Source organism: Monodelphis domestica, chromosome 7, assembly GCF_027887165.1.
Source record: "Monodelphis domestica isolate mMonDom1 chromosome 7, mMonDom1.pri, whole genome shotgun sequence".
NCBI classification, from domain to species: domain Eukaryota; kingdom Metazoa; phylum Chordata; class Mammalia; order Didelphimorphia; family Didelphidae; genus Monodelphis; species Monodelphis domestica.
This window is the reverse complement of record NC_077233.1, coordinates 10,317,972-10,343,276: the sequence shown is the minus strand read 5'-3', so window position 1 is coordinate 10,343,276 and position 25,305 is coordinate 10,317,972. Positions and strand designations below refer to the sequence as shown.

At 39.3% G+C, this 25,305-nt stretch overlaps 1 protein-coding gene across 1 annotated transcript in view; it reads right to left on the bottom strand.

Moving 5' to 3' along the window:
• Positions 1-25,305, bottom strand: part of CACNA2D3 (calcium voltage-gated channel auxiliary subunit alpha2delta 3) — a 1,058,263-nt gene that overhangs the window by 46,347 nt on the left and 986,611 nt on the right. Inside the window, 4 exon segments of the mRNA XM_016424623.2 lie at positions 4,047-4,102; positions 5,679-5,731; positions 8,709-8,784; positions 21,847-21,917. Of these exon segments, the coding sequence (XP_016280109.2) occupies positions 4,047-4,102; positions 5,679-5,731; positions 8,709-8,784; positions 21,847-21,917 (256 nt within the window).

The following is a 25,305-nucleotide window of genomic DNA, read 5'->3' as shown; positions in this document are numbered from 1 at the left end:
TAAATAAAATTAGAAAATATTCTGCTTCCTATTGTTTTTTTCCTTCTAATTGGACCCAATACGTAAAATTCTTCCAGTTGACCACATCCTAATTATGCAATAAAATGATATATTCTGCTAATCAGGGAAATGAAAATAAAAACACTCATATATTAAGAGTGTCATTCTTGATTCCTCGATTCCTTTTCTGTGAATGGTATATTTCTTAATTAGTAAATACTGTGAATTCCTACCCCTGTTATATATATGGTGGTTCAAACCTGGAAGTAACCTTTGGCAGAAAACATCAAATGCATCAAATCCCCTCATTTCTGCATATCATTATTGAATCTCACAGAAGGGAAAAGACTCGCTGAAGCTAAAACTGGCACCAAGTATCAGAGACACAATGTTAAATGAGATCTTTCATCTTTCAAGCCTGTGTTCTTTCTACCAGGAAACTTTGGGCACTCTAGGGTGGGAGGGTCTTCTTTCCATGCGTATCCTCTGGCCCAAGGGAGGTGATTGGTGATATCTGTATCTTAATGCACTTTCACAAGCTAAAAAAATGGCAATTTTTTAAAATTTAAATATCTGAAATTGTCTTATTCAATGTATCTGTAGGAGAAATTAGAGCGTATGTGGCAATTAGGACATTGAAATGAGATTATTCATTTCCTTTTTACATTTTAAATAATTATCCTTAAGAGTGCTATGAAATGAAAAAGCAATCCAAGGGAGGTTAACTGTGACAGAAATTTTCACTTCCAATGATCTTTAGGTTTTTTAGACACTTTTCTTCTGTCTTAGTATCTACTCTTCATATTGATTCTTTCTTTTTTTCTTTTTAAACCCTCACCTTCTGTCTTGGAATCAACACTATGTATTGGATCCAAGGCAGAAGAGAGGTAAGGGCTAGGCAATGGGGGTTAAGTGTAGGGGTTAAGCCCAGGGTCACATAGCTAAGAGGTGCCTGGGATCAGATTTGAACCCAGGGCCTCCCATCACCAGGCCTGGCTCTCTATCTACTGAGTCAACCAGCTGCCCCTTCTGATGGTCTTTAAAGAAAAAACTCCTGGTACCGTAAGAACAGAAACTAGAGTGATCAGAGACCTTTGTTTTAACCCATGTCATCTCTGATTGCTGCCAAAGGCTCTGGGAGGAGTAAGTCTAGCCTAGGGTTTCTCATTTCAGAATTCAGAACAATCTAAAGGAGACAGATAAGTGTAAAATCTTATTTGGGTTCAAAAAATTAATGCAACCACTTCAGTACAGAGGAGGTGTAGCTTGATATGATTCTGTCATTTGAATATGTCCAAATTACTGGGAAGGAAAATTTAGTAAATTCCCATGCTCAAAAGAAGTCTGTGTGATATAACAGAAGGAAAAAAAGATCAATATAAGCATAGATTTTATTAATAGAAGCATAATATTCAGGAAGGGAATCATATCATAACTCTCTAATGGGAAACGTTTTCAAAAATAATTTTTCCAATCCCTTCATTTTTCAGAAGAGTAACTGAATCCAAGAAAATTTAAATGACTTGTCCAAGGTCACATATGTATTTTGTTAATCATTCAAGTATCTACTATATGCCAAAAAAGGGCAATTAGGTGGCACAGTGGGCAGAGTGATAGGCCTGAAGTTAGAAAGTGTCATCTTTCCAAGTTTTAATTCTGCCTCATACACAACTTCCTATATGACCCTGGAGAAGTCACTTCACTTTGTGGGCCTCAGTTTCTACATCTGTAAAATGAGCTAGAGAAGGAAATGGTGAACCATGCCAGTATCTTTGCCAGGAACATCCCAAATAGGATCACAAAAAGTGAGATAAGAATGAAACTAACTGAACAACAATGTACCAGGCACTATGCTGAGATTTACATATCTTGTCATTTGATCCATACAACAAATTTGGAGTTAGATATTACTCTGATTCCCATTTAATAGACCAGATATCTGAAGGAGATAGTGGCTAAATGATTTGCCCTGGGTAAAATAGCCAAGAAGTGGTTGAAGCCAGCTTTAAATCCAGGTCTTCCTGACTCTCGACCCAGGACATCCATACCCAAACTGCTCTTAAATATAACTAGTCTTGAAACCCCATAATTTTGACTCCAAATGAAGTATTCTTTTTCTACACTACATTATCCATCCTGTAGTCCCCTCTGCCTGGTTCAGATCACTTCTTGAGAATTATATTCTGATTTGGGGAACCCACTCAATGAAGGAAATAAAAATGTTGGAGGATGACTCAAGGATGGTCATTGGAGTAGTGAAGAGTTAGCCCACATGAAGTTCAACTGAACCAGCTGGGGTTGGTTAACCTGGAGAATCAAAGGTAGAGGTGTTGAGAAATGTTATTCTCTTTAAGGATATGAAGGATTTCTCTTGAAGTCGGGCTCTTATTAATGGATGGAAACTCCAAACAGACAAAATTTCTCATTTTATCAAAAAAGGGAAAAAATATTGCAATTAAAACTGTTAAAGTGCCATAGGCTGCCTTTCAAAGAAAGATGTGTGCTGATCACAACATGAAAGAGACTGCAAAGGGGAAGATAATTTGATACTAGCCCACAATATTTAGCTCCACACATATCTTTCACCAGGAAAGACCCTCCTGAAGACACAGGTTGGCAAAGGTAACCGTTCACAGAGCGAGGAATCAAACCCACATCTTTTTTGAGTCCATACGTCCTCCCTCTTGATGCTTCTTACTCTAATGCAGCAATGCCTTATTTGAATTATGATGGGCAAAATGATTAATAAATAACAAATTAATCTCCTCATCCCATTTTATGATATCTATTTTGAGATATCTATTAAATGGGAATCACAACAATATTGACCTCAAAATAATTACACCCCTGTTCAAACCTGGCGTGGATAAGGATGGTCTGGTTTCCTGGATTAAGATGTTTGCCATGTTCTGCTGAAATGGGATTATCACAACTAAAAAGGATTGATGAAGAAAGAATGAATTTTTTAATGATAAAAAAAAAAGATGAAGAGATGACTAGTTTAAGGGAAAGAAGAAATGATCTCTCTATGAGAAAGAATTCACAGAAATCTTTGTTTCCTTTAGATTTTACGTTGGTCCAAGCACTTCTTGGACAACTTGTTGGCTTTTCTCTGTAGGTTCCTGAGGATCAAACCCTCATAGTCTGCAAAGGTTCAGCCTGACTCGGGGTCAGGATCACAGAGCAACTTCCCAAGGCATGAATCCCAGATTGTTTTGACAAACTCTGTGCAGTGGGGGAGTTCCCAAGCACATGACTGGGGTGTGTGCTGAGGCATATTCTGAATGACATTTTCCACATGGGAATCCTCCCTTGTGAAAGCCAACAAGGAGAGTTGAAACTCTGGGTCACTGCCTGGGAGATTTTAAGAGATCATTAGAGGCAGCTTGGATTAGAGGAGTCAGGAAGTCCTGAGTTCAAGTGTTGCCTCAAAGGTTTACTAGGTCTCTGATCATTATTTAACCTTTCAAGTGTCCTAGGCAACTCTCTAACAGTCTAAATTTCAATGTGTATGTGCTAGAAATGTATATGTGCTATATATATATATATATATATATATATATATACATATATATATACATACATACATATATATGTGCTATATATATATAAATAATTCATCTAGAATACATATATACATGTTATAGTATAACATGTATATATGTATTCTAGATGAATTATTTATATTATATCATGGAAATTATTATATACTATTATATAATTTATTATATATAATTATATAAAGTGATATATAAATATAAAGTATTAAATAAATATATTAAAATGAATTATATAAATATAAATAAAATAATATATAAATCAATACAAATATATGTATTTATATAAATATTAGTGTTACAGAAATATAATATATATAAAATATATATATATATAATACATAAAATACATATAAATGTATATGTGTTAGAAATCACCATACCAGAGTTGCCCTACACCAGTGAAATTGTGGAGCCCCTACTTGAATAAGAGAAATGAACAACAACAATGGCAATGGCTGACTAGAAGATAACAAAGCATCTACTTACCTTTGGCTGTGGTTTCTGAGTGCCACCAACTGCACAAGTTAAATTCCACCAGAAACCTAAGCAATTAGAGGAAAAGGTCAGCATTACAGGGCCATCTACCACTGCAGTGATGTGCTCTCTGATTGATTCACCCCATTGAAAATAAAAACAAATCCCAAATTAGAGCTATTGACATAGTTCCTAGGCCATTTGGATTAGTTCTTGGTGTATTTTCCCTGGGCTTTATCTTGTGAGTGAAAGGTTGTTTTTCCCATTAACACTAGAGGAAGATATCCCGGTGGTGTCGTGCCCCCCACCCCACCCCCCATCCCCCTCCACAAGGGCTGGCTCCCAGCACAGAGTCTCCTGCGAGGAGCCCAAAGCCCTTTGACAGGCAGATCTCATTCAGAATCCCGTCTATTCTGAACCCTTAGTGAAGGGCCATGGACTTGGGAATTCTCTAGTCTTAATAGAGGAACAAAAATATGCTTTCTTCTCTTTTTTCCAATCTGAAATAACAGCTCTGTTTGAATAAGGCTCCTAGTAGTCTTGGCTTACTGATGTGCCGGTCTGTATGCGTGTGACATATAAACTCCCCGTGAAAGCATGCCTTGGGACAGCTTTAAAACAACTAAGATTTCTCAACTACACAAAGAAAAACAGCATTTCAAGGTAAGAGGAAACCATCGCCCCCCCCCCCCCTTCCCGCCCCCCAAGTAATAGTCATAGCAAATGGCTTTCTGAATGAATAGGGCCGAGGAGAGGTTCAGCTGATTTCTTTTTCATACTTGTCCCTGATGCCGGCCAACAAGTCACTCTCATTCCAAGTTCTGGTGCCATTTGTTATTCCCCCACCCACTCTCAGCCCAGCTTTCGGTGTCTAACGGGATTTTCCACTGGCTTACAAACACTATGAACATTTTTGGGAATATTGGAAATTATAGACGAATTTCAGAGCAAGAGCCCCAGGTGAGAAGATAGGGGCTTGTTGCTGTGGCAGTGACTTGTTTCCATGCCAATCTAAGGAGTCCCTCCCTTCGGGGGACACGTTGCCTGTGGATTCTGTCCAATACCCCTTTTTTTCCTAATAGCTCAGGCTTTCATCATTGTGCCACTCTTGTGTTTGACTCAAGTCACTGATGAATCATTGACACTGAAAACATGACTAGTATTTGACAGGGTAAACAATTAAATCACACCTGAGACCCTCCCCCTGGTTCTGGCAGATGATTTCAAAGGCCCCGTGACTGTACATGCTAAGCAATCCAAAGTGGTGTAATGAATCACCATGACAGTTGGTCCTATGGCCCAGAGCCCACCCATGCAGCATTCAAAACAGCCAGACATTCATGGGGAATGTAACTGTAACCACAATAAATAAATTGGGCTGGCGGATGGCAAGCTGTTAGACAGCTAAACAAAGCCCGGGAGGGCATGAGCAGTGACCAGGAGGCACTTCATACACCGTTCGATCATTCATTCCGATGGGGGAGATGGTCCAAGGCCTCCAGCGTGGCCATTTAGGAGCCCCGACAGACGTGCCCAGAAACCCAACAAGAAAACGCCTCCCGCATCCTCCAGGTCAATGGAGAACAGGCCAAAGAGAAAGACGACATTCAAAGCAAAATGGCATCTCAGCAAAGGTTTACTCACAAGATCAGTTCCGTCATTATCCATTTAACAGCCGCAAAGAAGGCATTATAAGGCTGTAGAGAAGCAACCAATAGAGTAAGGGGGAAGGGGGGAGGGAGAAAGTAGTGCAAAGACAATGTTATTCCTTGGGGCTGATGGCTATCGAGTTAAAAAAGCAGCTTTATCTAAGTGGTGAAATGAAAGAAGATACTGTATCCCTGGGCTGGCGCTGGACATCTTGAAATGGGCCCCTCTTGAAATGGGATTTACAAGGAAAATAAACCAGATTCCATACAAAGGGTAGCCCTGGGTGGAGGAACCAAAGGAAGGAAGTCCAGCCAATGACTCTCAAAGTTCCAATCTCTCGGGGCTCCTATTTCCTGGTCGAACGCGGAAGGACTTGTAGTACTTATTACTGGGCACAAAGCAGGACTCTCAGAAGAGTCTATTAAAGGTGCCATTCTCACTTAAGGCTATCTATTCGCCCTTAAGGCAAGGGAAAGAGCTAGGCATTTAATCTGCCCACAGCCAATGGGTGATGCTAGAGAGGAGCGTTTGGTGGGGTGTAGAGCCCTTTCCTGACATTTGGGAAGGTTTTTTTTTTTAATAGCCGACATGCAAACAAGGAATTTTATCCTCGAAAAAAAAATTCCTTCATTCCATAAAGGCAGATTTGGGGGAGGGGGACATTCTGGTCTTTATTTCCAACTGCTTTAATTTAAAAAAAGAGTTGGCTGTTTATTTTGTGATATTTCCTATGTAGATAATTCAATTTCCTGATTTCTGGAAAACATGGAGTCTCTCTTTCTCTCTTTCACTCAGGCCTTTGTGCCTAGGCATGACAGATATGTGAGCCATGTGGAGGCCTCCGGAAAAAATGAGGGGACGACATCTGCCAGGGCTGGGTTTAAGAGGCCGAGATCTTAAACACCACCGACAAAAATGTCTCAGTCTTTTGGGGGCTGCGCTTGTGGACTGTTCAAACTGAAATATGGAAATATTATTGCAGATTTAACCATTGTTTAGCGTGTGTTCAGTAATTCTGCAGCCTTTTAATTATGCTGATTGACCCCAGAAATGGGAGAGCTGTCCAATATTTAACAAAGCAAAAATCAGTTCCAGACTGTGTCTATGCTTGAAACGTTGCATTTTCTACTTTCTCCACCTTTTCCTATTGTGGGATAGAAAGGGAAAACTGAGAATAAACAAGGCAACTGGAAATACTGTTAACGAAGAAGAAGAAGAAGAAGAAGAAGAAGAAGAAGAAGAAGAAGAAGAAGAAGAAGAAGAAGAAGAAGAAGAAGAAGAAGAAGAAGAAGAAGAAGAAGAAGAAGAAGAAGAAGAAGAAGAAGAAGAAGAAGAAGAAGAAGAAGAAGAAGAAGAAGAAGAAGAAGAAGAAGAAGAAGAAGAAGAAGAAGCAGCAGAAGCAGAAGAAGAAGAAGAAGAAGAAGAAGAAGCAGAAGCAGCAGAAGCAGAAGCAGAAGCAGAAGCCGTGGATGTCTCCCTCACTCCTCAAAGAGGCAAATTCAGAGAGGCAAAAGTGTTTGGGCCCAAGGAATTAAGTTCAGATCAGGATTTGAACTTTTGATGACTGGCTATTTAAAACCAAACGTGCCCTTCCAACCCTGTGGTTTAGCCATTCTATTTTATGACTTGAAAAATACTCAGATCTTTCAGCAAGGTCTCAGTGGTCAGACCATTGAGAAATGCCATATCTTTGACCAGTCAGGCTGTGCAAGACCATTTTTAGTGGGTCTCAGTAGCCTGGGATGAACAGTGAATAGAAAACAGGGTCAGGGTGACATGGCAGGCTCTCCTGAAGCTCACATGAAAGTCAATGGGAAATGACATTCACCAAAAGCTCTAAGAAGTTGTAGTTCAACTCCTGGGCAGGGGAGAGGATTATGTAAATACAGGATTAAACAATTAAAATGTGTATTAATATTTAAAAGCCTTGGAGCTTTTAAGCCTGCTGGTGGAAATGCATCTTGGGAACTGTTTTTATTTATTTATTTATTTTATTCTGTTGGTGGAAATGTATCTTGGGAACTCTTTATTTATTTATTTATTTTGTTCTGCTGGAACTCTTCCCACTGCTGAGAGGAGCTGAATTCCAAAAGAAGGAAAAGAGAGAAAAGAGGAGCATTGGATTTTTCTAAGGATCAGATGTGCCTCACGAATCCTGCAACAAATAAAGATATTTTTGTTTTGCATTATTTTTGTTTGTTTCTTTCCCCCTCTATGTCTGGCATCTTTTGTTTGAAAACAATACTTTTTTTAGTCCTTCGGACTGTGATGTTGCAGAGTTGCTTCTTTAGTGAAAAATGGAAACATGTTTGTTTGCTTTTTCATTGCTCTATATGCATTGAATGTGTCTACTGAGTCATTCTAGTCAGATTCCCTTCTTGACTTGTTTTAAACTTGAGGACCTCATGCCTACCTTTGTGTGTGTGTGTGTGTATACATCTACAGATGGATGTTTGTGTGGTCCAAATGGCACTATTTACACGATTCACACTCTGTATTTTACTCTAGGGAGAGGGATGGCAGTTAATTGATGGGTGTCTCATTGGACCTTAACCGGGGCATTAATTACCCCTAGGAATAGCTGCAGGGTCATTACTGAGCTTCTGGGCAGGAGGAAAGGATCTTTGATACAAAATATCTATTCAATTAGAGACCAGAAATCAGACTGCAGCCTAATGGTGAAGAGAAATTCAACTTCCTTTCATATCCTTCCAAATGACAAAACCCCCAAACTTCAGGATTTTTAACTTCGAAAAGATGTTTGTGCCTTGAAATCTTCCTTCATTTCTAATCACTTTATTCAAGGTAAGTTGGAAAAAAGAAACATTTTTCATGGGAAAGAGGTTATTTTTAGGATACAAAAATAATCTATCTAAATAATATACACAACAGGCTTCAAATTATGATATTGGAAGTAGGGAAGAGGGCAAAGAGTTGGAGAGAAACGTGAAAACACAGATAAAAAGTCAGACAGAATTTTCTGGGATATCTACTAGAAGGAAAATTCATTGTGACTGTACTTACATCTAATAAACTGTGAGCCCGGTCAGTGCTCTCTTTGTTGGTTCTGCACATAGCCTGGTAGTCATAAAGTGTAATCCTTCAGCATGAGAAGAAAAGACACATCAGTCAAACTAAAGAATGCAAATAGGAACCCTCCTCCTCAGGGGGGAAAAAGCAATTGGAGAAAAGAGGGAAAGTCCATTCAAATCCTTTCTTGAAAGGGGAAACATCGTAGCAGGTGCAAATGCTTTTCTCTACTGGAATAACTCATCACACTCCCCCTCAACTTGAAAAAAATAGTAAAAATAAAGCAGAACCCCCCCCAAAAAATGAAAAGCCTCACCCTGTAAGGCCAGCATTTTCCCTCTTCCTAAATCTTAAAGACCAACAACAGAAAAGCATGGTCAGATCATATCCACTGGTTTTTTTTTGTTTGTTTGTTTTTGTTTTTGTTTTTGTTTTTTGTCATTGAATTTGGGCTCACACAATGAATTCAGTTCAATTCAAGTCAATTCAACTCAATGAGAATTTTGCAAGCGCCTACTGTGAGTCAGACACTATCCTAGGTTTGTGGGATATAAGCATGGGCAAGAAGCAATCTTCTCTCGGTTAGATTGTACTCCATGGAAGGGTATAACAAGTATACATATGAAGAAGTAGAAAATACACCCAGACACAAAAGCAACACAAAGTAATTTAGGGATGCTAAAATGAGGTGAGTGATGATCGTTTGTAGAAGAGTGAATCTTAAGAGAATTCAAGAGTTTCGAGGAGGAGGAGACGATGTATTAAGAGTCTCAACTCCAAGAAATACGAGTTAGGAAATGATTCTCAACCTCTGATGCTAAATCCCCAAATGCCAATTTGAATATTATCCTCCCCCCAAAAAAGGTGATTGTCCTCAGAAAGAAATTTGCTTCACAATTCTTCCAATACAAAGCGACTTCCTTGGAAACACACACTATCATGGGTGTCTTGAGTGTGCTTGGTCCAAGAAAGACCTCCACTTGCCTTTAGGATTTGTACATCATTCGATGATCTCATATGGCTAAAACCTTGCTGCTTTAGACATGAGATTTCATTCTCCTGCTCATAATAATTAGACTTTTGGTCTTCACTGGTTAGTCAAGTGTTTTTGGCTTTTTGGTGCACATCAAATTCATAACTAGACCTTAATAGGTTAATAACTAAGATATCCTCTTTAATCTTCTGGGGGAAAAAACCTAACAATCTTTATGTGTGTGTCTACAAACATATGGAGACCAAGCTGCTTGTGTGCCAGTGAAACCAAGCTGATACACATTTCCCTTCCTATCAGTGACAGGATGGAATAGCTGCCCTTATACTGGACTTTAGCATATTCAAAGGGCTTTTCACCCAGCGCATGCCAGGTAAGCTTAGTAATATTTCATACTCATTCTTCTGCCAGGTGCAGAACTGGAGCCATATTGGTTTGGAGGCATCTGGACCATAAGTGACAGGCATGAGTCAAACTTGTTTCCTAATTCAATTATATTTCCACTACTCTCCAGCTTTCTCTGTTTCATAGAGATTTCAATTCAGTTGTTGCTAGTGTGTGGGTGGGTGTTTATGTTACTCAAGCATTTAAGTTATTTATTTATTTGGTTGGCTAGTCAGTTTGTTAGTAATTAGTTAGGTATCTTGTGTCTACAATGCCATGTAGTTTGGTGTCCCATCAATGACAGGCAGGCAAAATTCCAGAGTTGGAAGGGAATTAACTACATTTGGTTTCTTGCTGGAAAAATGAGCTTATCTACAAAGTATTAAAAGAGTGATCCTTTAGCTTCTTAGGAAAAGAAAATGCTTGGAGATGGCCCACTTGTTTTGCTCATTGCATCATTAAATCACTCAACTGTTGAGATACAAATAAGGCAAGCCTACTGTATGTCATGTTGGCAAAAAATAGAATGTTATTTTCTGGCCATTTCTTTTGCTCATTCCTTGTCCTTTAAAAAAAAAAAAACACCTTCAGCCTTAAACATCAAGGGTCTTTCCTTCTACATGCTAATAGCATAGTTAGCTAATTGCTAACTATGTTAATGTATGTGTTCATTGCTTTTTTCTCCCTTCAACTTCCCAGTTATTTGATGATCCTGGACTTAAAGATGAAAGGGGTCTCTGAAATCATTTTTTCTGAGCCTTCTATGTTACAGATATTGAAGCTTCAGATCAGAGAGGTGATTAAACTGCTCCAGGACACATACGTCCTAAATAGAAGAGTAAGGATTCAAACACAGGTCCTCCAACCCCAACTCCAGATAGAAATGACTCAAGGAGTCATTGTCTCACCATTAATATATTTGATATAACTAATTTAACATAATATAATTGATTAATATGTATTTTTATACTTACATATATATATATTAAATATACTTTTATACCTATGTTCTCTGGCTTATTTCAAAGGGACATAAAATGATTGACTTCTTTTGTAATAGATTTAATGTCATGGGGTTAGGACAAATCCAGTAGTGGAGAGGATACCAGGCCCAACATATATCTTCAATTGCCATAGAGTTTTGGCTCCCTTCTACTTTGATTCTATATTTTCAAGTTTTCATTCAGTATAGTTTTGAGATTCTTTGTAGTAAGATTATAATAAAAAGGGTTTTAATTTTGTATGGATCAATATCATATCTGGGCAGTTGGTGGTGACATTTTGGTCTATGATCACATTCTGGTATTTCTTATTTGTTGAATGCTCAAGGATATTTGAGAATTAGTGAGAATTCATTATATATTCATTTCTGATGTATAATTCTTGACATCTCATTGTCTTTCTAGACATGTCGTTATTTGATCATTTCAATCATAGTCCAACTCTGCATGACCCCATAGACCTCTGTCCCAGGCCCTTTTCTTGGCAATGATTCTGGAATGGTTTTCCATTTCTTTTTTCCAGTGGTAGAGGTTAAGGGTCTTGTCCAAGGTCACAAATTTAGTAAGTTGCTGAGGCTGGATTTTAACTCAGAACTTTCAGATCACAAGGCCAGTACTCTACTGACTTTGCTACCTAGTCTCCTCCATTTCTAGGTAGATAGATACTAAATTTTGCTAAATGGCAGTGATGGATTGCCATTTTATTTTCACTCTCTCATTGCATAAATGGCATTGATCTTACAATTTGGGGCTCTTTAAGGATAACCATTCTCTACTTTCTAGAGATAATGACCTGTTTCTCAATCACTATCTTTTCATTCTATTTTCCAAAGTAATTAACATGTCATAACTATCCTCTTGACACTTCCTTGTGGACAAATTGTGGCTAAATTTCATATGGTTCTTGTTTATGAAAGGCCTTCTGATTCCCAAGTTTGATTTTATATTTTATAGACTCAGTCTAGAGATAAACTACTTATATTTGCCTTGGCATGATGAGCCTGTGTTTCATTCATATAATGTAGAATTTTTATTCTACTTCTACTGTTGTTCATTTTGGCATTGCTATCATTACCTTGATCTCATATTATTCAATAGGATTCAAATTGGTGCCAGAACAAATCATTCTCCTGTGAATATATATAAAACATAAATTCAATATGCTACAGACTTGTACAGATCAATGCAATAATCGGTACATTCAGTACCGATTCAGTACATTGTTACAAACCTCACAAATCCTATTTTTCCTAGACAGTAAGTAACAGATTTGCTAATATGAAGATGGTATCCAGTTTGTAAACCTAACTTGTAAAATGCCAGATTTTTTTTTTATTAAATGTTTGAAAATCACCAAAAAAAAAAATGAATGAAAGCTCATCCTTTGCATGCTCACTGAAAGCAGCCTTAGAGCCATTCCAGTAAGAAACTGAATCAGGGATGGATGATAATAAGCTCCTAGCCATAATCCTATATGAATTTGAGGATAATGAAAATGATGATGATGATGACAATGGATGAATCTATAATGCTATCTTGACTACCTTATACTTTGGGACTTGGATGGATTTGTGATTTCATAGCTATGGGCACCTCTGCCAATGACAAAGAGAACAAGCCATCCCTCACCTAAGACCTTGTCCATTTCCTAGTCAACTTTCATGGTGGTGGTGCTGGGCAAATACAACCCAAATGTTAGGGGTCTTTCTCTACTTTTCTTTGACATTGTTTGGATATCAGTTGGACAGCCCCCCTTTGGTTATAATTCACTCAAAGCCTATGACCTTCTCAGTTCTTTTTCCCATCCTCTGTCTCTCTGATGATTCAGGAAGAGAGAACCTTCCAAAATGAGAAAATGAATTTCTGAACAAAATTATAGTGTACATACTGCTCTATATCATAATAAACTAATGAGCTCCCTTAGCGAAGGTCAGAGCATTTAAAGACAAGAAGATCTCAAGGCTTCCTTGGATACTTTTCAAGCCCCTGCCTACAAGCTAGAACCAAACTCAAGGGCTCTGGGGAGGCTCCCTGTCCCAGGGTTTCTGTTTTTCCTATTGATAGTACACTTGTCTAATATCAGTGCCATTTTAGGATATTATAAAGTTAACTTCCCCCTCTCTCCTTTCCTTCTCCACACTTAAACAGTTTTAACTATATGTTTCCAAAAAAGTAAGACTGACCGATTATTACCTTTTTGATGTGATTCTGTTACTCTTTGCAATGACTACATTTTGTGGCTACCTGTATCCTGTTTGGCTGATTCTAGTTAAAGGATATGATGATTGCTGCTTTCTCTCTGATCTAAATTTAAGCCCTAAGAATGGAGCCCAGCCCAGGACAGCTGGAAAATCGGCCATTTCTTGCTGTACACAGGATCAGCCTTTTATTCTCATTTCAGATAACATGTCCAGAGTTCCATGACATCACCACCCATCTCCTTCAGCCCCTACCCACTGTCCTCCACCTTATCATTAGCATCTCTGTGCTCAGCAAGCCAGTGGCTTTGAAACTTGGACAGAAGACAGAAGGAGCTGCAACTCATATAGAACAGTTGGAGACAGCTTAAAGTTCCCTGGTGCCACTGAGAGACTTAGGTGCAAAATCACTGGATGGCTAATTTCCTAAGTAAAAATTCTCATTTAATTATTCCATCATAATAAGCACAATTAATTGGGGAAATCACAGTACTACATAATTTTAGAGCTAGAAAGGACATACAAGATCATCTAGTCCAGAGCTTTCATTTTATAGGAAAGGAAGAGATGGATTAGATTAATCGCATTAATTAATTAATTAGATTTATCTGTAGAGATTAAGTAGTTAAGCTTTGAACTTACCTTGATCTTTTTTTTTTTAAACCCTTACCTTTCCTCTTAGAATCAAGACTGAGTATTGGTTCTAAGGCAGAAGAATGGTAAGGGCTGGGCAATGGGGGTTAAGTGACTTGCCCAGGATCACACAGCTAGGAAGTCTCTGAAGTCATATTTGAATCCAGGACCTCCTGTCTCTGGGTATGACTCTCAATCCACTGGGACACCCAGCTGCCCCCTGACCTTACATTTTCAAAAAACCTTAATAATGTTTTACACTTGTTACTTTAAATGACCCTCATAATAACACTATGAAGTAAATGGTATTATGTTCATTTTACAGGTGAGGAAACTGAGACTACAAACTTTTTAAGTATATTTTGATAGCAGGGAGTTGAAAGTGACCATTTACCCAATAGATGCCTCAATCAGAATCCATGATTTTCTCACTACACCTGAGGGAGCTTCTTGTTGGCTTTTAGACAATAAGAATTATTAGTTAGTTCTTGTTTGAGCCAAAAATCTGCCTCCTTATAAATTCCACCCATTGATCCCTGTTTTACCCTCTGGGAGCAAGCAGAAGAATTCTAATCCCTTCTACACATGAGTTAGTCATTCCATTTATAGTTAGTCATTGAGGTTAACCCCCCAATTATATACTTAATCTATTATCTTGCATTGTTTTTTAATTGTTTCACATGCCTGTCCAATTCTACTGAGTATTTCTGGAGGGCAGACACCATGTCTTATCCTGTATGCCCCTTGCAACTTAAGCCTAGTAGCCATTCAGTGAATTCCTGCTTACTGATAGATCTGATGTCTGAGATCTGCCCATCCCCTGGAAGAGCATTGTGTTCCGGGCACCCACTCAAAGCATCTAGAGACTCCTTATGGATGATTTCTGAGTGCCTCCAAAGCCCATCAGAGGCCTTCTTTTGGAGAAGAGGAGGAAGTATCATAGAAAAACTCAAGACATGGGCAATAGAAAGTCACCATTCAGGATGACTGAACTCTACCAAGCCCTTGTTGCAATGGCTACCATGTCTAGAAACACACACACACACACACACATACACACACACAACCCACAATTATTTAATTCATGTTAAGTTAAAAAAACACAAAAAGAAACAGTGTTATTTGAGGTTGAAGAACTGCTTAATGTTAATGGACTTGACTCAAGAGAACTGGTTGTTAGGAACAGTCACATATTTCCAATTTCTTTAATCCTTCTCTCCATTGGACAACTATAGCACTGTGGCTTTATTTGAAAGCAACATAAAAAGCAACTGACATCCTCTTTCAGTAGTGCTAAAGAAATATATATATATATATATATATATATATATATATATATATATGTGCTACAGAGGACTTTTTATATATTATATATTTATATACTTTATATATATATATAAAAGACAATGGAGGACGTGGGTTGGGGATGATGATGATTATGGAGTACAGGAAGAAAGAAGTGACTTACATAGAGAAGGAAGAAGGATCCAGAAAGAAAGAGGTTAGAGGAAGAGAGGAAAAGGTGGGGGAAAAGCCAGGGAAAGGGAGCTTAGAGGACTGGGAGATGGAATGAAGTAGAAGATCCAGGGAAGGAAGTACAAAGGATAGGGATGGAGAAATTGGAAGAAGCCAGTTATTTTGGCAAAAACAAAGAACCCGGAGTCTGGAATGAGAGGATCTGAGTTCTAATTTGGAGTTTTCTGCTTTCTGGTTGTGGGCTATTGGACTGATCTCATTCCTTCTCTGGGGCTAAAGTTTTAGTCATAAGCCTGGAGTGAACAGATAAGATGCTTGCTTTCTCCTTTCTTGCTCAAAATGCTATGATCTTTTACAAAAGCTTTCGAATACACAATATGTGTAGCATTACCTTGGGAACTTACATGGTTCTAGAAAACTCTCTTATTTACATTGGTATAGTGCTAAAACGGGGCAGCTAGGTGTCAGAGCAGAGAGAATGCTGGACCTGGAGTCAGGAAAACTCATCTTCCTGAGCTCAAATCTGGTCTCAGATACTTATTAGCAATGTGACCCGAGACAAGTCATTTACCCCTGTTTGCCTCAATTTCCTCATCTGTAAAATGATCCAGAGAAGGAAATCGCAAACACCACCAGTATCTTTGCCAAGAATGTCCCAACGGGGTCATGAAGAGTTGGATACGCCTGGAAAATGACTAAACACCAATGAGATCTAGGACAGGATATTCTGAAGATTCATCCATAGTTAATTAATGGTATAGATATATTGAGCCAGAGAATTCATGGCTTTGGTTGGGTGGGGGCTGGGGGGAATCTGCCCTTGACTGGACCAACTCCATGTAGTCAGACCACTGGGCATTGGCTAGCCTGTGTATGCAAATAAAATACATTGCTGTACTCTACCTGTAAGAGAAATAGCTAACTATTTACGGAAATGTTTTAATAAATTTGGGCTTAAGGCTGTCTGCTTTACTTAAGTAGAGGTCTACCTGAAACCTGTGAAAGCCCTCCATACCAAAGGACCTGGCCTGGGGAAAACCCTTGTCGAAATCAATCTGCCTTCTTATTCCCCTCAGCATTATTCTTCAACAATATGTATTTCTAGGGAAATTGTCAGGCCAATAGGAAGCCAAGAAGGCCATTACAATCAGTAAATGAGTGGCTGAGTATTAAAAATTGGTGGAAAGTTCAGAATAAAAGGCAAAAAGCTGTCCAAACAAAACAGACTTTTCCGTTAACACCCTCTCGACAGTGTTTCCAGAGCATTTCTCTAAAATAGAACGTAATCGGGGGAGACTGGAAAGGCAGGTCTCCTGACATAAAAACAGGCGTGTTTGTTTCCTCTGGGGGAGACCAGAGGAAGATAATGGTGGGAGGGGCGTTCTGATCCTTAATTGCATTTAGAGTTTAGATTTTCAAAAATCTATCCATCTATATCCAAAATCCAAAAATATTTCCATCTGAAGGAGACAAGATTCGCTGAGGGGTGGAAAGAGGAAAATTCCACCAAGACAAAGCAAGCTTATCAGTGAGTGCCCAAGCAGGTTGCCCAGGTTGGTGGGCACCTGGAGAGGGAGAAGAGGCTTGACTAAGTGAAAGCCCCAACTGCCAGCCTGATCCCATCTCTGATGCTTAGAAACTTTGGGGTAGTCACTTGGAATTGTCATAGGCATATTGAGCCAGTCTTGGTATTCTTAGTGGTCATCCCGGGATCAGAACCACTGCACAAAGCCATCCCTTCTTGTTCCACTCCCTAGCCCCCAGTCCTAGACATCTGTAAAGGGACCATGTTGAGTGGATGGCCTCCAAGGTCCTATTCAGCTCTAAGACTTTGATCCCAAGATGAGGAACAGAAATGCAGACAAGTCACTAGAGGAAAGGGAGCTCAAAACTAATTCAAATCAAGGGTGAGGCAGGCAGTTTCCCAACAAGCTAGAGTCTAGTTTTCTATCACATTAACAGGTTTCTATGAGAAAATTACAAAAACAGTAACAGTAATAAAAAATAGCATCACCCCCAATAGCAGTCATTCACAACCAGATAATGGTTTTGGCCTAAAAAAGTACTTTCCTCCCAGAAATTCTGGGAGATGATATGTTCATCTGTGAGTAGCCTTGGGAATACCCAATGACTCTCTAATTCCTTAGGACCAGATATACAATTCGATGTTTGGCTTGTAAAACCAATCATAACCTGTTCTTCTACATTTCTAGGTTTCTTTTTTTTAATTGAAAATTTTTATTTAATGAATTAAATTAGAATATTTTCCATGGTTACATGATTCATGGTTTTTCCCTTCCCTCCTTCCTATGTCCCTCCAATAGCTAACTCACAATTCCACTGGGTTTTACATGTATCATTGATCAAAACCTATTTCCCTGTTCTTGATCATTGCACCAGGGTGATCCATTTCTATGTTTCTTAAACCAGACTCACCATTTATTCTTTGTTCCAGTGACACTAGCCTCCTTGCAGTTCCTTGAACTTCAATTCCATTTCTCAACTCAAGATATTTTTTTTCCCCCTCCGGCTCTTCTCTGTGCCTATTTATTTCTGCCTCCTGGATTTGCTGGATTTCTAAAGTCACAGTTAAGTTCCTAATTCCTTTCCTGGACCTTCTTACCACTAATGCCTTCCTTTGGAAGTTATCTTCCATCCATCCTGTTTGACAGCATGCTTGGACACAGTTATCTGTATGTTGGCCCCCATATTAGACTGTGAGCTCCTTGAGGTCAAGGAGCTTTTTACTCTCAATGCCTGGCAAATAGTCAACTTTTAAAGAGTTCTTGTTCACTTGACTAAACTTGGATGTGAAAAAGTGTGCTCAGATTGATGGAAATTGGGAAAACTGATTAACTGAAAGAGATTTGTTTTATTTTTACTTTTCCATGGGACATTTTAGCATCGGGATGCTGTTGTCCTATCACAATGTGAGCTTATTATCTAGGATTGCATTTATCTTAAATGAAAGTTTAATTATAATGTTCATTTACATTTATCTTAGATGCAGTTACAGGAAGCCGATCCCATTTCCAGATTTCTGAGAGCCTGGGGAAAAAATAGGTGTATTTATGTGGATGAATGAATATCTTTTCATAGTCCAATTCACAGCTCCCCAGTGAACTAGGGAAGACAGAAGGGGAGGGGAAATATTCAGGAATACTGTGTTATGGTACAGGCTTCTGTTTGGACTCTTTCCTGCTTGAGACTATTCTTTCAGGTTAGCTAGAGGTAAATTAATGAAATATATTCTGTTTGTTTGTTTTTCTGGACCCAGACTTTTCACCAATAATAACCGTAAAATGGATTTAACAACATGGATGGAAACAATTTGATTTCAGGAATAAAAGATACTTAAAGATCAGATTCAAATTCCACCTCAAACATTTCTTAGCCTTGTGACTCAAGGTCTTAACCTCCCTGAACCTCAGTTTCCTCATGTGTAAAATGAGTATAATTATAACTAAGATAATTCCCACCCACAGTTTCATGTGATAATATAGTAAAAGTCCTTTGAGATCTTGAAACTATATATATATATATATATATATATATATATATATATATATTCTTATTATTCTTATTACTGCTGTTGTTCAATGGAGAAACAATCTGGCCTGAGATCCTGGAAGACATGAGTTGAAGACCTACACTGGGTAGATAGTGGTTGTGTGAATTAGAACAATTTATTGAACTTCTCTGTGTTCTAGAGAATTCTTACCCTGTCAGTTGCAAAGAAGCTGCTAACCTCCACTGAGAGAACAATTTTGCCCACAAGAGAATTCTCTTCACCAATAAAATCATAGATTCCATTCATATTCCATACTAGCCTTTCAATGCTTCAAGAACATAGGAGTGACCTGAATGAAATGATTCTCCTTCTCACTCTCCAAGTAGAAAGTGGGATCCTTAAAAGCAAATGGATGACAGTTTAGTCTAATGTAAAATACAACTGAGGAATGTGTCATGTCCTCAGCTTGACGATGTCATCCTAAATCATGATAGTCTAAAAGTTAGGAGCAGAATTTATGGTACGTTGCCTGAACACCAGAAACATGAAACGACTTTCCTACATCTCTTGAATTCCAAATTCAGTACTCTCCCCTCTATGAGGCTACCTTTCAATTTCAAGGTGACTAAATGTATCCATGCCCTAGATGCAAAGGTATCTGGACCACCTTCCAATAGGAAGGAAACAGAGAAAACACAGACCGGGAACCTGGCAGAAAAGAATCACATAGTTTGAAAGTTGGAAGGAGAGTCAGAAGTCATCATCTATCACAACCCATACTCCAGAGGAAATCCTACCTTCCCATATTTGACAAGAGGTCTGTTATTCACTGTTTGAAGACCTCCAAAGGAGGTAGAACCCACCAACTCCTGAAGCATCCTCATTCTATTCAGGTAGCATGGTAGTTAGAAGGCTGTGTCTAGAGTTAGGAAAACCTGAGTTCAAATCTATATTCAGATAATTACTAGCTGTACAACCCAGAACAACTCACTTTACCAATTTGCCTCAGTTTCATCATCTGTAAAATGAGGATAATAATACCACCTATTTCCCAACATTGTTGTGAGGATTAAATGAGATTATATTTGTAGAGCATTTAACATAGTTACATAGTACATCATCAGTCGTGACCATCATCATTCCACTTTGGGATGCTCCTAATCATTAGGCAGTCTTTTGCTCTTTTGATACTCCCACTTTAGTACCATTAGAATCAACGAGAACAAATCTAATTTCAATTGTCTAAGTTGGTTTTACACTTGGCATCTGTGTCCTGAACCTAACATGGACATGATTGCGTTGTTATCTAAGGCAGGTTTCACTCTCTTCTAGTCTTCTCCTTTGGGTCATTGTTCCACTTTGTCAAAAAATCCTCAGGGAATAGTCATAGTCTGTGGTGCTATCTGCTCTTTTATCTATTTTCAGTTATTTAATAGAATTATAGAATTTTAGTTAGAATAGATCATGTAAACCAATCTTTATCAAAGAAGACTCCCCAGAGTGTGATATAGTGGTAAGTTATTTAGTCAGTATTTAAAATAAAAAAAAAAATCAAAATTATAGCCCATTTTAATGTGACCTCTTTTGCATTAAAAAAAAAAAAAACCAAACAAATAGATCACTTAGATACAGATTTATTTTAAAATAGGATTGGAGAATTAGACCTGGAAGGCATTTAGAGGATCATTTACCAAAGAGTTGCATTTAGAAGCCCCAGATGCTTATTATCATGAAATCATCAGTGTAGAACCAAAAAAGACCTTAGAGACCTTTTATAGATGGGGAAATTGAGACAAAGAGAGGGGAAGGGATATCTTCAAAGTCCCGCCAAGCAGCAGGTAACATCAACTCTGCAGCCAGGTTTCAAACACAAATTCCTTAACTACAAATCTAGTCTTCTTTCCATGGCACTCTATTAAAAAACAAACTTCTATTTAAATTGGGACTCTTTATGCATGGCTCAGCTGATTGGGGTGATTGGCTTAAAAGGTTCCATGGCACTGGGGCTAGTTCATTGCGTAAGCCATCAACTAATGATGCTGCTGCTTGACTGGAGGGGAGTAATAAGATGGAAAACCACTGTTTGTTGGCAACCAGCGGGCTCTAGCTCTCCCATTTGAGCTTGAGGTCTATCATTATATTTCCTCCTATTATATATTTAACTACATCAGATATTCCTATTAAAACACCATTTCAAAGGTTGCTGTTCTTCTTGGGAGGTAGACTGAAAGGAGGCGGAGGAGATGGAAGTGAGATGTTACAAAGCAATGGTTTATTTGGGGGTTCGGCTTTCCCATGACCTTTGGAGTTAATGAGAGTCCTGCCTAGCTGCTGATGGGCTAGAGGGGAAGTGACACACTAGGGGGAAAAAGCCAAAGCCTAATTAACTGGTGGCAGTCATTCCGTTTGTCCGGTACCCGCCATAACTACAATTAGAGATGAGTAGACATCATTTTGCCTAGAGTTCCCACTCTGTATCAGGAGACTATCAGCTGAGTGACTAAAGGGGAGAGGCAATTGATTTAGGAAAAATTGTTATTTGGACTCTTTCTTTTTTCTTTATTTTCCCCCCAATTTCATCTTGGGGAGGGGGGAGGGAGAATCTCTTCCTTTCTGCCAGTGAAAACGTTTCCTGGTTCTCTCCAGTGACTTGCTTCAAATTGATGTAATGGGCATCACCTTGCAGACCCTGACTTCAATATCAGCCTCCAATAAACTGCTCGGCTAACAGGAAGCTCATTGTGGGCTGAGGTTCCAAGACTCCCGGCACTCAGGCGAGAGGCATCGGGTTACATCAAGGCCCTCTGGATGGAATATGCACACCAGGGGAAGCCAGCCAAAGGGTCAGGCCTGGGCTTGTTTTATGTGACCTCAGTTGGTTTTATTTTATTTAGGCAAAAGTTTTTTTCGGGGGGCACAGGGCCCATAAAACCCTTACCTCTTAAAGGAGCCCATTGTTAACAATTTGTTCATCACAGCTCCCTCGACCTCACCAAAAAAGTTTCCAGTCTGCAAGAAAGAAGACATGAGGAAAAGCACAGATAACTGCTGTGGCAACAGGCATTAAGAAACCCGGACACAGCCTCTCGCAAGCTATGGCCAATTAACAAGGGGTTCCAGTCACAAAATGATAGCTTTTTAGGGCTCCTGAAACATCCCCAAAAGGCAAAACCATTTTCCCAGTCACGATAAGTTACGAGAGCACAGAATCCATCCAGGAGCAGATGGGAAAGTCTGTACAATATGTGGAGAAGGGGTGGATTGGACAGGACTGAATTTGGAATTTTCAACTGGGGGCCCCTACCTTCCAGAGGAGCCCCCATATGCATTAAGGAAGGTATTCCCCCTAATGATTAACATCACACTCTATAAAGGTAAAAATACATTATGGAATGGGCTTCCTCTACATAATAAAATGAATTGTTTATAATTCCTGGTTGACCTGTAACCATCCACATCATCGGCCCTATGAATTTCCTCACTTTTGATTAGAACGCGTTCTTTCTCCAAGCCCCTTCCTCGTCAATATTCTCCTCTGTGTTTCCTCGGTCCAGGTGTAGAAGAAGAAGGCTAGGCCTTTGTAGCGGAAGGAATGGCCGTGCCAATGGCCATCATCCCACCTGGCCTGATACCCACGGATATCCCTAACACCCTGATAACACACGGTGGCGCAGGATTTACTTCCCACCATGGAGACAATATGGTTGTAGGTCGGAGTTTTAGCCCAGGTGAGGATTTGGCCAATTCAGAAACATGTGCAGGAGAATGTTTTGGGGTTTTTTTGTTTGTTTGTTTGTTTTTAAACTGGGCTTTCCAGTAAAAATTGAGAACTATAATTCAGAACTCTTTCCACTGGGGAGGGGAGGACTAAAAAGAGAGAGTCTAGGTGTGAGGCGGGCAAGAAGCTTCCTGCCTTCTGCAAGACGTGTCACTCCTGCCACCTGATTGGCACTAATGGAGATCATGTCTGTGAAAGACAAAAGAAGATGAAGAAGAAAAAGAAAAAGTCTCAGGATTTATGGGGGCAAAATGCATTAAACTCCTAAATTACATAAATTCCGTGGGTTTTGTATTAACTAAACCCCAATTCCATTACAAGTAACTGAGTTGACCTCAACTATGCACCTGGGAGTTTTCAGGCAGAAATGCTTACAGACCTCGCCAAAAAAACGAAAGAAAAAAACCCTAAAAAAAAAAGCATTCCTCTGTCTGAATAGTGAGTATTGCCTTTTTCACTTGAGGGAAACTTGGGAGCTTTTCCAAAATATGTGGGTGTGTGTAGCCTGGGAGAAGCCAGGAGGACATTGGTATTTCATGTGTATAAGTACACCAATTTCAATGGAACTAGTTGTTAAATGAAGAAGAATTATCCTAATTGGGGCACAGGAAGTCAGACAGCCTCCAACAAGTCCGGGCTCAGAAGACAGGCAGAGCTATCAAGTTGTGTTTCAATCCTTTTCAAGGATGAGATCAAGCAAGTGAACTGAACACTGAACACTGGCTTGGGTGAATGGGTGGTGTGAGTGCATGTACTTTGGGGCAGGGGGTGGGGGCGGGGGGTTATACAGAGCTTCCACAACTTGGGCATTGTTGCTTTTAGCACCAGCCATTTGGTTATCTCTTTGGTGTTGGTTCCTGTTTTCCAGGTCTGACAAAAATTGAGTGTCGCCTCTTCTTGCTCGCTTCCAAGAACGTCAAGGCCAATTCTCTTCTCAGTTGGGAAACTGATAGAGACTGGGGTGCAAAAGCAACTTCTCTCTCAACTTGGGACCTTCTGAATGTCTAAGGAGGGCTTTTCCCTTCTAATCATGGCCAGTGAGATTCAACTAGAGTGTCCGACTCCCTAAGAAATCCAGAAGAAGCTTTGAGGGAGACGCAAGTCACCTTTGGGCTCCCCTGCATTCTGGGAAACCCAGGTGTGCTGCATGTATTAAATGCTGGAGCCAAGACCATCATCATCAAAAAGAAGCAGATTAGAGGCCCAGAGACAGAAAGTCCTGGATTCAAATCTGCTAACTGTCTGAAAAGTCGCTTAATCCTCATTGCCTAGCCTTTACTGCTCTTCTGACTTAGAACCAATATTCGTTATTGAATCTAAGATGGTGAGATGGAAGGGAAAGGTTTAAGGAAGCACCAAATCTTTAGTCTGGGCTTGTGGCAGCATTTCTTGTATTAGCCAAATGATTTATTTGTTTGACTTCTTTGGGGAGAGGCTTAACACATCAAGAAAGCACCCCCAAAATAGGATGGTCTTGGGGAAACCAAGAATAAATGGCACCCAGTCCAACAGGTTGCTTGGCTCAGCTAGGGTGACAGGAGCTCATGAAGCTAGCAGGAAAAGAAAAAACAAGCAAAAAAGGGCTTTGAGGTGGCTCCAGGCCCCTAACTTTTCATAGGTGTTGCTGGAAGAAGAAAAGGGCTAAATAGGAAAGGAGACCGAGAAGCAAGGGAGCATTTGTCCCCGTTTACTTGGGATGACAAAATTAAATGATAGAATTATGGAACCTCAGACCCAGCTTTGAATCTTACAAATGACATTCACTTCATGGCCATTATTTTATTTCTTCAGCAAACATTTCTTTCATTTCTCCAAACTTTGGTTTTTTCATTTATAATGTGGAGTTTATCCAAGCTGCAGAACCCACTAATCTATATTGTTCGCAGGCTCACATGATATTATAGTTGGAAAGCAGTTGGGTAGCCTCAAAATATAACAGAAATAGGCCATATTGGCGACTTAGTGGATAGGATGCCAGGCCTGGAGTCAGAGAGCCTGGGTTCAAATCTGACCTCAGATACTTCCTAGATGTGTCACCCTGGGCATATCACTTAACTTCAGCTGCCCAGGCCTTGCCTCTCCTCTGCTTTGGAACCAATATTTACATTGATTCTAAGACAGGGTAAGAGTTTAGAAAAAAAAATACAATAGAAGTATTTGTTGATTGGACTATTATATAATTTATTATATTTAATTATTGAGGAAGTTGGGACATGTGTGAGGAAGTTGGGGTAGAGGGTCTGGGAGATGGAGTCTCCCAGGGATCAGAGCCATTTTAAAAAGCACACTATGCTTATCAATATTAAAGATAGCATCTTTGTAGAGCTTTTGCACAGCCTCATTTTATCCGTACAATAATCTTGTGAGGTAAGTGATTCTTATTCCCATTTCACAGATGGGAAAAGTGAGGTCCACATAGAGATAATGACTTCACCAAGATCACTTAGAGGGTTAGTAGTCAGGCTCAGGTTAGAGCATATCTTCTATCTCTCTGAGGGGTTCTGTCCATCACATCAAGAGTACTGCACCCTTCTCTGCTCTTGTCACTTTTGACACACTTATTTAACTTTGTGTCCTAATGTAAGAAGACTTAGACATCCAAAACCTCCACTTTGGCTC